The 14,050-nt window shown below is 39.7% G+C and overlaps 1 protein-coding gene across 44 annotated transcripts in view; it reads right to left on the bottom strand.

Moving 5' to 3' along the window:
* UTRN (utrophin) overlaps nucleotides 1–14,050 on the bottom strand; it is a 479,488-nt gene that overhangs the window by 60,286 nt on the left and 405,152 nt on the right. For all 44 annotated transcript variants that reach the window (XR_011535458.1, XR_011535457.1, XR_011535460.1 and 41 more), the window contains 3 exons: nucleotides 12,254–12,315; nucleotides 10,516–10,590; nucleotides 2,324–2,525 (listed from right to left, as the gene is read on the bottom strand). Coding sequence is in view for 41 of the 44 variants with exons in the window: in XM_070602744.1 (XP_070458845.1) it covers nucleotides 2,324–2,525; nucleotides 10,516–10,590; nucleotides 12,254–12,315 (339 nt within the window). In the remaining 3 variants the exon portion in view is untranslated. The remainder of the gene's footprint in view (nucleotides 1–2,323; nucleotides 2,526–10,515; nucleotides 10,591–12,253; nucleotides 12,316–14,050) is intronic.

Genomic DNA, 14,050 nt, shown 5'->3' on the forward strand with positions numbered 1-14,050 from the left:
AAGCTTTTCCCTTCAAAATGGAAAATTTTCAGATACTGTCTTTTGAAATAAGAAGCAGTACCTTCGTGGTAGCATTTCCCATGTGTTCACATTGGACAGTGGAAAGTGGAAAGATATCAACATTTAACTCCCTGGAATATGAATCGCAACATTTCACATATTGTGTCCTTCCCAACTAAGTGGCACTTTTCCTTTCAGGCTGTCCGGTGAGAACAGCATATGTATGTGTTATGGGCTGAGTAAAATTCTCCTAAAAGTCCTATGTTGAAGTCCTAACTCTCGGTACCTCAGAATGTGACTATTGTCTGGAGAAAAGGTCTTTAAAGAGGTAGTTAAGGGGCTGGCCCTGTGGCCGAGTGGTTAAGTTCGCGCGCTCCGCTGCAGGCGGCCCAGTGTTTCCTTAGTTCGAATCCTGGGCGCGGACATGGCACTGCTCATCAGACCACGCTGAGGCAGCGTCCCACATGCCACAACTAGAAGAACCCACAACGAAGAATACACAACTATGTACTGGGGGGCTTTGGGGAGGAAAAGGAAAAAAATAAAATCTTTAAAAAAAAAAAAAAAAGAGGTAGTTAAGGTACAATGAGGTCATTAGGGTGGGCCCTCATCCAAGAGGACTGCTGGCCTTACAAGAACAGGAGAATAGGACACAGGCACATACTGAAGAAAGACCACGTGAGGACACAGGGAGAAGACAGCCATCTACAAGGCAAGGACAGAGGCCTCAGAAGAAACCAACCCTGCTGACACCTTGATCTTAGACTCCTGGTCTCCAGAACTATGAGAAAATAAAGGTCTGTTGGTTAAGCCACTAGCCTGTGGTACTTTGTCATGGCAGCCCTACCAAGCCAAGGTAGTCCGTTATAGCCAAAGAAGAATGATTTAACATCGTCTCCATTCTTCTTTAAAATATGGCTCAAAATATGCACCTCTGCATACTCCATAAGGCTTAGTGGAGTCTTTAACTAAGTATCCTATGAACTTAGCATTCTTCCTGGGACATAAAATTAAATTATAGACTTTGTACTTAAAACACCTAATTTTGGTGAATTTACAACAGAAAATGTCCTTATTTGGAGATTTAAAAAATTGAAGATTAACTTAACAATAAATTTACACTAACATTCATATTTTACCCTAGGAACATTAAAATGAAATCTATTAAAAGATCTCCGACAGCGGTCCAGTAAATCCCACATTCACGTTGGTAACTGAGATTCATGCTCTCTGTTCTTCAGTGAGTTTCTTAAGAGCTCTCAAGCACACACTGGCTACTTGATTATTAAAAAAAGACTTTGTTAAGATATTTGTGACTACTGAAGATAAAAGATTTTTCTAATCAAAAGAATAAACAAAATTTTAACTAAATCATCTCTAAAGCTATTGTCATCATTTACCTCTTATACAGAATCAATCAGCAGCTAAATGTGCCATTTATGAACTATCATCTATCTTCTTTCTCTCTAAATCAAATAAAAGGCTGACAAACACAAATTTTCACATAGCTAATTAATGGAAAATAACTTTCAGAGTCTGAGAGAAAAACAACACTTCTAATTTTCTTATTTCATCTTTGCATACTTTAACCCCCTACCAGAAGAATGAATAATTCCTAAGGTTTCAGAAATGTCAGCCCACAGCAGGTCTTTCTAGAATTGATTATTTCACAAATGCATTGCCATATTTAAAAAAGCCAAATTAATGGCAAATGAGTTATGCTTGAAGTTGAGAGTGCTCTCTATGTAACAGTGAGCATCTAATTAAATTACATATATTAGAGAGTCCTATAGCATAAATTATTTAAAACACCATATATACACAAACCACCATTGCAATAAGTAAAGCTAATACCAAAAGACAAATTACATCTCTTTAATTGCCATTCAAATTGCTCTTAAGTTGTCATACAAAATTTGCAGAGTAGATTATTATGAACCAGTAAATTATTTTAACACCTAACAATAAATACAAAATTTCATCTTTTGGGAAAAAAAAATACGAGAGCCCATTCCAGAAGGAGAAGGAAATGGGACTGACTTATACTAGGTTTCCCCTGGTGTGGTGACAAAAAAACACCATGAATTTGACAGCCTTTACAAATTAAAGCAAAATCTTAAAATTATAGATGGACATCCTTTTTTGGTCTATAGCAGGCTAAGAGCTCAATTTTTGGAAAGCCATTCCTTTTCAACAATTAACATAAACATTTCCACTGGATAAAGTACTTTCTAAAAAATTCACTTAAAATATTTAGACATTTTGCATTATCAACATATTTCATTCAATGGTTGTATTCTAATGGGAAAAAACGCAAACTTACGTGTCATATACATTGAGCAGCCAGTTGAGACACATGTCCACACAGAGAGGAACGTTGACCAGCTCCTTATGCATCTGTTCAAGGCCGTCATAAGTTGTTGTCAGACAGTTGATGACATCTGGGACACTAAGGAGCTGATCATTTTGGTTCAGTTTGTGCTGTTTGAAAACTTCATTTGTTGTATTCAACTCTAAGAGATCCACTAATCAGGTGAGAAAAAGGAACGTGAACAGTCAGCGCATTACATACCAACACGGAAACCAACGCCTTTCTACTCTAAGTGTTGAGCTTGATTCTTCAATTTAAGAATCTACCCTTTATAGCTAATTTCAATTTTTAAAGAAATAAATAGCATTTCCATCCTCACATTTTTAAACTCTTCTTTTATCTACATCTTTTATTTTTATGCTTTGAATTGAAACTCTGTCGCTTTTCAATCTGATCCCACTTTTCACTCTTTGGAATATTGATTTTTCCTACTTTCCTTTTCTGGCTTTCCTCTCTTCAGGCTCCTTCTACTTTTACATATAGGAAGGCATAAATTTCTCAATCTATTCCAAATGGCAGAACACCTAAAATATTACATTGCTTTTCTCCCAACTCCTTAGACAGCCTGCTTCCCATCCTCCCATTCATCCTTTATATTACTGCCAAACTAATCGTTCTTAAACAGTTTCTCAGCATGCACAGCATGAGATACAAAGTTCACTGAAGATGTTCAGTTGAAAAAACAGGTTCTGTAGAAAAATAATAGCTCCCCGCTGCCGAATGAATTAAGCCTTATCTATAAGGTCCTCACAATCTGGCCTAGCCTGGTTTGCATCCCGTGATGCTTCAGCATTTAGGCAACTTGTAGCTCAGGAGGATTATAGAGGTTTATAGGGCAGACCCAACGTCTGTGGGTCTTCACGTATTTGCACCCACATATAGAACCTCTACAGTGGGTATGGCTGGTGCTACAGCATGCATGGTGGGCACAGAAGGGTAAGGCAGAGCCCTGCCCTCAAAGATGGCCAGTCTGGGAAGGAGGAAAGCACACTGATAACCATACTAAAAGGAGGAGGGAAAGTACCCCAAGAGAAGAATACATGCATTTCTATGAGAGCTCTGACTGCCAGAAGAGTATAAGGACAAATTGAAAAGACTCCCTGGGAAGGTGGGCTTTGAAATGGGCCTTAAAGAATAGATAAGAGATGAGAGATCCATGTAAAACAAGGAAAGAATTCCAGGAGGATAGAACTGCTTGAGAAAAGACAAGAATTCAAAGAAGTCCAGGGGGCTCCAAGGAACGAGGGATGGCAGTGTGGACAACCTGTGGCTTATCCACGGGTGGCATGTGGTTGCAGTGAGCTAAACACGCAGAGCTCAAGGGCCAGGCACATGCTGCCCCAGGGGAGGCCCTCAGAGGGCAGCAGGAAGAGTTGAGACAAAAAAACAAGACATTTTACACAGTCTTTCTTTTTAATCAACTTTGAGTCATTCGGTAGCTAACTGAAAACAGGCAAACACAGATTATCGAGCTACCCTGTATCTACATATTTATTGAGAGTGGGAATGACTCATAAATCTAAACATGTGGGTTTGGCAAATTACAGACCCCACGTGAATTTAACGTCTGCTCATGGAAATCACTGCTTTGTAAAATTCTCCCCTTATCTCCCTATTTAATTTTTAACATTAAAAAAAATAAGCTCAGGGGAACTTTTAAGAAATATATATAACCAGCTACTTCCTCTGCCTGATGCAAAATGTTCCCCTCAAAAAACACGGCATATTTTGACAGTCACATAAAATGAACAAATAGTTTCCTTTGTATTTATCTATTTTTAAACAGTGAATAACCACTAATTTTGAATTTTTAAAGACATTTATGAAATGTGTCCACTCTAGCTGCTTAAACACCATATAATGATTTATTGTTTTAAGTTATCTACCGTGGAAAAGAACTGTCTAAAATTATACAGATTAAAATTATTTCTAAAACAACTCAACAGGGAAGACATTTATTTAAGAAGAGAGAAAGAGACAAATATAAAACACACAAGTCTGGATAATAGGTCGATCCATTTCCTTCAGATGTCAAGTATATCACTGATAACATTTCAGCTAATTACAAAAATAATTTGTGTAAGCCTCAAGTGAGTTAGAGATGGTGTCAGAAGAAAACTAAGAACCATCTGGAATTTTCATTGTCATTTTTACCCCACTTCTTGTCACTGTATACTCTTTTCAATTATAAACTTCCAGAGGGCAGGAGCAAAATTCAAATTCATTCTTCAAAGTGTCTGTCGAGGAGATGAGCTTAATAAATGACAGTAGCTACAGAACTATAACTCCACACAGACATAAAGAAACAGATCTGAATACTGCCAAAATGCCGTAAGTTTTCTGAATTCCAACATTAACCAGACCAGCAACACAGCACTGCTATTCTATCCTCACCTGGCATAAAGTGACAACAGACCAAATTCCAAAAGACCATTTCCTGGATCAGGCTGTCCTTGCATTTCTTCTAGAAAAGCCTCTTTTGTGATACACTTTGTAGCTGTGACAGTAATTTGCCACATCCCACAGGCTGTCACGTCTTCAATTTTTAGTGATTTACTCTGACATTTTACCTTAGTGCCTAAGCCAGGCATACATCTTCCTGAAGTGTGTCACATTTAGGTACCTTTACAGAACTGACTACATTTAAATCACAGAAAATTACGATCTTCTCTTTTCAAAGGGAGACAAATGACAGCTCAGTCATGTGGCAAATGAAACAAACAGCACAATCATTTTCTAAGCAACTTTCAGACTTTTTCTAATCCCACATAGGGGGCACAGGAGATCAAAAGGAAATGGATCATCCTTCTCCTGTTCTGCAAAAAACACACACTGTTTAGCACCTGACCTTGGGCTTCTATGACTCTTCTCCTGTTCTTGAATTTGACCTTTCCTTCTTAGCACCCTTGCCGTCTCCTCTTCCCCAGACCTCTCAGATATCTGGTGGCACTCAAGGTCTCGTATCTGCCCCTTCACTCTGTAAGCCTGAAGCCCCCACTCACTTTCATTACTTCAATTATTACCCCTCTCCGGAGGACTACAGATCCTATTTTCTCACCCTGATCTCCTGCCTGAATACCTGATCCACATCCCTGCTGCTCTGTTCCCAACTGGAGCTATGCTATTCTCTTTCTGGAATCTCCACCTTAATATGGTCCAAATAAATGTCTTGCCTTCTTATCATGTTGAAGTCCAGGAATGCTGTTACTACCTTGTACAGACCGTTGGTCTGCAAATCCTGAGATACCCTCATGCCCTTCTTCTTTCACTCTCTGCAATTTATCAACTACCAAATGCCCCCAGTCATCAGTTCTCCCTCCACCTTACAAATCCACACCTTCCTCTCCCTCCCACTCCACCGGCCAGCTCAGCCTCCATCATCTTTCACTTGAACCAGTTACTTGTCCTCTGTTCCCTCAGTCCCTGATCTGTCTTAGAGATTGTCTGAATCATACATTCATGTCTGGCCGTATTTCCTAAAGTCCACAAAACAGAAAATGGTTCCATAGCATCCATTCTATAAAGAAGATAGCCAAACACTAAATACAACATTATGAAAACTTGAGGAATGAAAAGCTAAAGGAATCAGAAAAGGTTTCATAAAAATAAGACCTTCAAACTGGACCTAAATTGATTTTAAGGACATTTCTGAATACTGGACAAATAGCTCATAAGCTACTCTGCTTAGATTCCATTATCGGCTGATGTTGCCTGAACTCCACCCAGGCCTTTGATTCTCCTGCATGTAACTCCCTTCCTTCTTATCTCTGACTAAGAGCCACATGCCTAAATTCTGTGCGGCTTTTAAGGCCTGACTAACATGCTCCCTACTTGAAGAAGTTTGCTTTTTTCTTCTCAGTGAGGGGATCTCTCCCTCATCTGACAGCACTTCCCTTTGGCTTCTCTGCCACTGCCTATCACATAAAGGTTTTAAACCGAAATACAAAAGAATAATACAATACATATGTGTGGTCTAAAGAAAAGTAACGGAACAAGCAACTATTAACATCACACTAGAGAAACAGACGGCTACTGATATCTTGGAAGCTCCTTGGAAAAACTCCTTCATTACATCCCCTCACAATCACAAAGAGAACCACTAACGTGTTTCACTTTCAGTTTTTAAAAGTACAGTCATGCACCGCATAACGACGTTTCGGTCAACAACAGACTGTGTGTCTGATGCTGGTCCCGTAGATTAGCACCGTATAACCTCGGCGTGTAGTAAGCTATACCATGTAGGTTTGTGTAAATACTGTAGAGGAGGAAGAAATTTTCCTCTACCCTTCTAGGTTCTTCTGGCTGGTCCAAGAATTAAATGACATGAGACGGAATAACAGGAGAAAAACAAACAAAAGTTGACTAACATGTATACATGGGAGAAACTCAGGAAAACTGAGCAACTCACCAAAATGGCTGAAGCCCTCACTTTAAATACCATCCTCCGTGAAAGACAAAAAAAAGATGTTGGGGGTGAGGAGAGTCAGAGACTTCAAAGGGAAGGAAGGCAATTCACAGGTAGGTGAAAAGGAGACAATGTTTGGAAAAGAAGTGTTTGACCCCACAGAACAGAACACAGAGGGGAGCCCAAGAAACAAGTTTTCTAGGTTCCTCCCTTCATGTGATGTGAAAGAGACAGCTCACTTCCTGAGACAGGTGTTTTTCATCTGAATTCTTTTAGGCACTTAAAGGAGATACCAGTAACAAGAAAAACTTTTGAGTCTTCTGTTTCTTAAAAATAATCAGCCCAGGGGCTGGCCCCATGGCCTAGTGGTTAAGTTCAGCACACCATGATTTGGGGGCCCGGGTTCGTGGGTTCAGACCCCAGGTGGGAACCTATACCACTGTCAGCCGTGCTGTGGCAGCGACCCACATACAAAACAGAGGAAGATTGGCACAGATATTAGCTCAGGGTGAATCTTCCTAGCAAAAAAAAAAAAAAAAAAAAAAATCAGCCTAAAATAATCCTCATGTTAAAAAGACACATTTTGGGGGGGCAAATTCTATGGTCCTTCAGTACACTCTATGACATTTGCACAATGATGAAATTGCTTAACAATGCATTTCTCAGAAATATCCCTGTCATTGAGCAACACATGACTGTATAGACGTGTCCTTAAATAATGTAGCATTTAGTTCTGCATGCTTTTGGACTATATAGAAATAAATGGAATCAAACTGTACGAATTTCTTCTGCCCCTTGATCTTTTTTCACTCAACTTTATAGTTCCAAGTTTCAACTATGTTGATGCTGATTACTAGTTCATTTATTTTTTGCTGCAGCATCATATCACATTTAGGAATATGTCAAAATTAAGCAAATTTTACTATTAAATGTGCTGCTATAAATCTTCTCATACATATTTTCTGGTGTACTCCTACAGCTTTCGAACTCAAATCATTCACTCAGTATGTCCTAGGAGACTGCTCTGTGCCAGAAATTGTATGAGGGCCCAAGGGGAGAAGAAACCAGACTCGTCCCTCACATGAAAGCTTGGCTCATTTGGGGAGAGAGACAGAAAATGAGTAAATAAATAGAACATCAAACATTATGACAAGTGCCACATAAGGAAAGAACTAAATCTATGAGATAGATCGTCAGGAGGGACCTGCTTTAGAATGGAGTGGCCAAGAGAGCCTCATTAAAGACAGGTGATAGTTCCACTAGGACCCAAGGGAAGAAAAGGGAGCAGCCATGGGAAGAGGACAAGCACAAAGAGCTAAGACAAGAGCTCTGCAGGCAGGAAGAACAGAATACAGAGCTTGCCATTTCTCTTGTCCACCAGAACTGATGCTTCCCATTTCTCTTGTCCACCAGAACTGATGCCAGCCCACCGTGGAGCAGAGTGAACAAGGAGCATGGAGAGGTGGCCCAGGGAAAAGGTCCTTCCATTCTGAGGGCAAAAGGCATCTGTTGTAAGCAGGGGAGTTGTATCTATGTGTCTTGTGCTCTCTCGGAATTTCAGTTCCTTGAGGGTGGGAACCAAGTCTCTATATTGTTTGATCTCCTGCACAATCTTGGAGCCCAATAAATGAATGAACAACGACAGAGCAACGACAGTGTGCCCTCTCCATTAGGATATTATTCTGGGTGGAAATTTACACAAAATGAGAGACAGCCCTTGACCCGAAGCAGTTCTCAACAGAGACAGGGCAATCTTGCGAACATTATCTATCACGCAAAGGCACGCATATGGGGCTTATGTGAGAAACAGTTGTTACAGGCAATCATAAAGCTCTGGAAAAATTGGAGGCAGGTGGGATTAGCTTGTAAACGTTTCCAAAAGAAGTAAATTTTTAACAGTATTTGGGAGGAATAAAGGGTTGCAGACCAGTGCAGAGGAAGGGTCAGGGCATTTCAAGTAAACAGAAAGGACGGGAGAGGAAGGAGCAGATTAATCATAAACAGATGAGCTTGAGAAGTGGTGCAAAGGCCCCAGACTGGAGAGCAGTGGGGCAGAGGTGGCAGGAAAAGGAGAGGCCAGGTGGCTTGAGGACATCACCTCGAACATTTCCCATCCAACACACCCAGCACTCCTCTGAGTGTGCACTACTAAACGCCATTGAGTTTAGAAGTGGGAGGCATCTCTCTTACGCTCCTCTCAGGTTTGAAGGAAGGGAGAGTTGAAGGAGCTGAAGCGGGAGCTTTACCAACAGAAGAAAACACCAAATGTGTCAATACGTCTATCTACCCAGAAGTATTACCGTGAACCAGGACCACGCTCATGACACACAGCAGTCTTCCATCAACAAGATTTTGTGGCTGAGTCATTCGTCCTCGTTTTGTAGCTCATCAGGCCTGAGAACACCTTCCAGATCTGTGAGCTGGATACTGGACACGCAGCTGAGCCTCTTTCAAAAGCGTTGTCACCATGGCCACACTGGGCTCACTAAACATCTCTTTTGTGTGTCCTAATTCACTTCCTGTTCCCTTCTGGCTCAACCTACAGATCACTAGCCAGAGTGTGCTGGCTTCACGCTCTTGTACTGGTGATTCTGCCATACTTTCCACAACCACTGCAACCCGCCGGGCATCTCTGGGGCTCTGCAAATACGCCTCAAGGTGTTCTCATCCTTTCTTCCATCACCTAGTCTGGAGGCATTCTCCAGCCCTTTAGACTTCTCTCCCATACATAGCTTAAGCTTTTCTTCTTTCACATCTTTGCATTGCTGTATCTCCTCTGAGTGATGCTACATTTCTCTTTCCTCAGCTCTCCTCCTGTAACCAGCTTAAAACCTATTGCTGATTTCTACTCACTTTTAAAGAGATTTTTAACCTTAAGATATCATTTTCCTAAGGGTAATTTTCAAAGCCTCACTGAACTGCCTAGACAGACAAGTGTTAACCAAAGATTACAAACACGAATACCTGGAATCATTCAAATTACCCAGGCTGAAAAGTATGCACAAATGTCACTTTCCACATTAACGATCTGACAATGTCTGAAGAGTAGACTCAGTCATTAAAACTACAACCATAAATAGAATCCGGACAGCTTACATCTATACTCCATTACAAGCATTCATATTTCTACTTAAATCAGGTTATTTAGTAGGGGAGGGGAATAACCTTTAGTAAAATGACTGTCACAGAAAATCACTCTGAAGACACTCTCCACAGGAAAAGTTCATACTGATAATACTAAACGTCTTAAGACAGATTGAAAGGAACACAGAGCGTTTCAGTTAATTTTCGAAGGGGCCAGTTGAACTTTGGATCAGGGATGTGATCTTCGAGTGTTTCTTTATTATGTGAGTGAATTGAATCAAACTGTTTGGAACCTGACGCTTCCAAATGGATACAAAGTACTAAACAGGCAACAATCTAGTACTTTGATCCCCGGATTTAATCCTCTTAAATTGAGAAGCAGCATCACTTTTGAAAAGGCTTTTTATGGGACTCCTGTATTTCGGTTAAGTTTGTTCTCCAACTGAGAATGGCATATGTTCATTAGTTTTATGACTGTGCAAGCCGATGGGGGCAATGAGAGAGCATCTAGAGAAACACAGCCAGCTCCTGAGTGAGGGACGCGGAGAATCAGATTAACTCTGCACCACATCACCCTCTCCATTTATCTTTGTCTCAGGAAAACAAAAAAGGCAATCCAAAGAACAGAGAGATTAACTCTGGTAGAATAACTCACAACAGAGCGCTTTTTGTAGTCTTCGGATTTTGATGGCTGTACGGTAGGCAGAGAAACGGACGTTATTCAGGTCAGCTGAAATGGAAAAGGGAAGACACTCAAAAGCAGGCTTATTACTTGACTCCTATTGGAGGGCAAGAATGCATTTGGTTACTTCAGAGCGGGAGAAGTATGGTGTCTGTCTGCATTAGAGTCTCCTCACGTGCAGAGCACTTATTTAAGAAAATAATTAAATGTTCGTTAGCACCACGGTGAGACAGCCCAATGCAGAGCTAAAGGGAGGATTTTTAGAACGCATTTTCAAAGAGAAAAAGGAGGCAAGTGAGGAAAAGGAAACACAGTTTTCAAAAAATTTTCAATGGCTTCATAAAAATCTACCACACCATAGGCTGAAGGCCCTTCCTCTCCATTGCTAAGAGGAATTCTCCTCCAGGCACATTTTCTCTCCAAGGACAATTAGTTTTCTCTAACGAGGCTGTCCGTCTCCCTGCTTACAAAGCTGGGCTCATTTCTATGCTTCCTCCATCCCGACCTATTTGCTGCTTCTGCCCTTTTACAGATTTGGTTAAAATTATCCTCTAATTAACATTCAATCTTCAGAAATGATAGATTAACTATACTTAATAATACTGTATTGTATATTTGAAAGTTGATAAAAGAATAGATCTTAACACTTCTCATCACAAGAAAAAAAATTTTGTAACTACATCTAATGATGGACGTTAGACTTATTGTGGTGATCATTTTGCAATATATACAAACAATGAATCATTACGTTGCACATCTGAAAACAATATAATGCTATATGTCAATTATATGTCAATTTAAAAAAATCTTAAAGATTTGGCATTAAGTAAAAAAAAAAAAGGTATTACAATTCTTTTTCTGTCTTCTAAAGACAGAGTGTCAATATGAGAGACTAGTAGAGATGGAAGAAAACTCAGAAATCATCGAAGTTTGTTCCCTCATTTTACAAAGTAAATAAACCAGTGGCTTTTCTCTTGCTGGTTCAACCTTTGCGGCTGCCCTCACTCTCCCAAATGGAAGCCCATATCTGAAGAGAGAAAAAGGGCGCCCTCGCTCCTTGAAACGGGGGTGGGCGTGAGAACCCCAGGGTGCTGCTCTCCCCCTCCAGCAGCACCGTGGCCCCCACAGAGAAAAGTCTTTGAAAACCATTGAACCAACCTAAAGGAAGCAGCTAACAACGCAGTTCAAAGTCCCATTCTATTAGAAATCTACAAGATCAGAATTCTCATCTCATGTGATTTTTTGTATTTTTATTTCAAAATAAATTTAATTTTTAATGACTATTTAGGCAAAATGAAATTAGGCAAGCTAATTTAGTAAGATTCACCAAATAAAAAATGAGCTAAAAGCAAATTTAAAGCAGTGGATTAGAGGTTACTGTATCATAATTGCTTTGGTTTTGTTTTCATACAGAGGTGAAGTTTAAGATAATTCAATAGGAGGGAGGTCAAACCTTTAATTACATTCTTCCTTTTAAAATCAACCGTCTTTGGCTCACACTATTTCAAACCACGCATTCTTTTAGGAAGAAAGGTGAAAAATGTGTTTACTGTACTGCCCTTAGAAATTCAACTGCTTTTATGTGTCAGTGACAAGATCTTTTAAACATAATGTGCTGTGCAAGAAAAGCTGGTGATTAGCTTCCATTTATGAATATACAATTCTCGGTTGTTTAGGTTAATTCATTACTATTAAATAAAACAACACTCACCAAGGGATTGAAAGAGTTCAGTCATTTTAGGATGATCCCAACAGGTTGTCTGTGTTTGATGGCTGGAAAAGAAAAGGCAGGATACTTAAATAAAAGACACGGGTCACACAGAAAATATGCAAATATAATTTTTATTCCAATTCTTAAAAATACCTGTAAAATTATCCCCATGATAGATCACTTGGAAACCTGGTGTCCAATTGGTAGTTAATATTTGAAGCATCAATAATAAATTTTTATTTGAGCAATTATATCATGAAAACATAGAGGAAAAATTTTGCTTTACCTCTTTCAAAGAGAATTAAAAGTAAAAATGAAAACAGAGAATAAAGTGTGACTGTCATGGACCCTGGGGCCTCGGGCTGGACGCAGCCGGATCAAGGTAGGCCCCAGAGCAAGTCTACTTGTGTTAGGCAGATGGAGATTCTCATTCAGAATAAAGCCTCAGCAAGCAGAAGTTCTCAGAAGAGTTGCTGAACATTAGAAGTCCTAACCACCTTTGCAAAGAACAGAGGAGTGAAGAGTTCAACTCTGGACAGCATCTCCACCTCACGTTTACTGCGCCTCCCTCCTGTTCAGTCTTGAGTCTCTCCTTCCTCCATGTAAATCTGCCCTTCACCCCTGCGGGCACCCACTCAGAACCCAGTGTTGCGATAAAGATTATTTTCAGCTGAAGACATCTAAGATTCAACAGATGCAGAAAAAGCCTTCTCTGAGCTTCCTTTATCTGTCTAAAAGCAGCAGCTTCCCGGAAATGAGGCTATCATAAATCCCCTTGCCAAGGGAGTTTCATGGTCATGAAGAAGACAGTAAAACCAGTGGCACCTGCATTAACAAACATTTATCTCAAACCTTCTTATCTCATGTTTGTTCTCCCCCCAAAAATCACTTATCTTTGCAAAAGAAATCTATTGGTTCTTCCCAGAGGAAGCTTTTCTCCCCAATTCCTTTCCCCTACTAAGTTAAGCCCCAAATTTTAACCATCCCCATGAGTTACTCATCACTGTATGTGCAATACATGCATATATAAACCCTTTTTCTCTTGCCAGTCTAACTTAGTTTAATTCACAGGCCCCCAGAAAAAGAACCTAAGAGGGTAGAGGAGAAGTTGTTTTCCCTCCCTCACACCTCCTTCATGTGTATCTGGGTTCCCCACTCCTTTCAGGCATGTGTTTCTCTCTTGCCATTTTGACCCCATGTCCCTCTCTCAGCTTCCTTCAGATAACCAGTAATTTTTTTAAATAGGTATTGAACCAGTTTTTCTCATGATCCTTATTCTTCACTTTAAAGGCAAGGTTTATATTTTCTCTTTTTCTGTAAATTCCAAAACTAATTCATAGAATTAGAAGTCTCTTGGGAATAAGACAAGGGTAAAAAAGATCAACGTAGTGATTAAATTAGGTCCCTTCCTTTTGGGTATATGTGAGGTGAACAGCTCTTAACTTCAAGGGGTCAGTGGCTTTATACTTAAAAATAATTTACTGTCCCTATCTAGGTCAGAATAGGGTAATTACATTCAATAGAACTCAAAAGACTAGTTGGATTACAGTTTTATAAAACTGTTTAATAAACTAAGTGAAATGGCACAGTATACAAGAGAATGATATTAAAACATTCATACAATCAAACTGAAGAGAAATTATTTGTTTAAACTTACGTCATATACAGGAAGTGGGGTATGCTACTGGGAAAAAGACAATCACTGTTCTATAAACACAGGTAACAGAACCCCTAAATAACTCAAAATTTGCTTTGAAAAATACTTAAAATTTATATTTGAAATTGCGTATGTAAAAT

The sequence above is a fragment of the Equus przewalskii genome, chromosome 32 (assembly GCF_037783145.1).
Source record: "Equus przewalskii isolate Varuska chromosome 32, EquPr2, whole genome shotgun sequence".
Taxonomy (NCBI): Eukaryota; Metazoa; Chordata; class Mammalia; order Perissodactyla; family Equidae; genus Equus; species Equus przewalskii.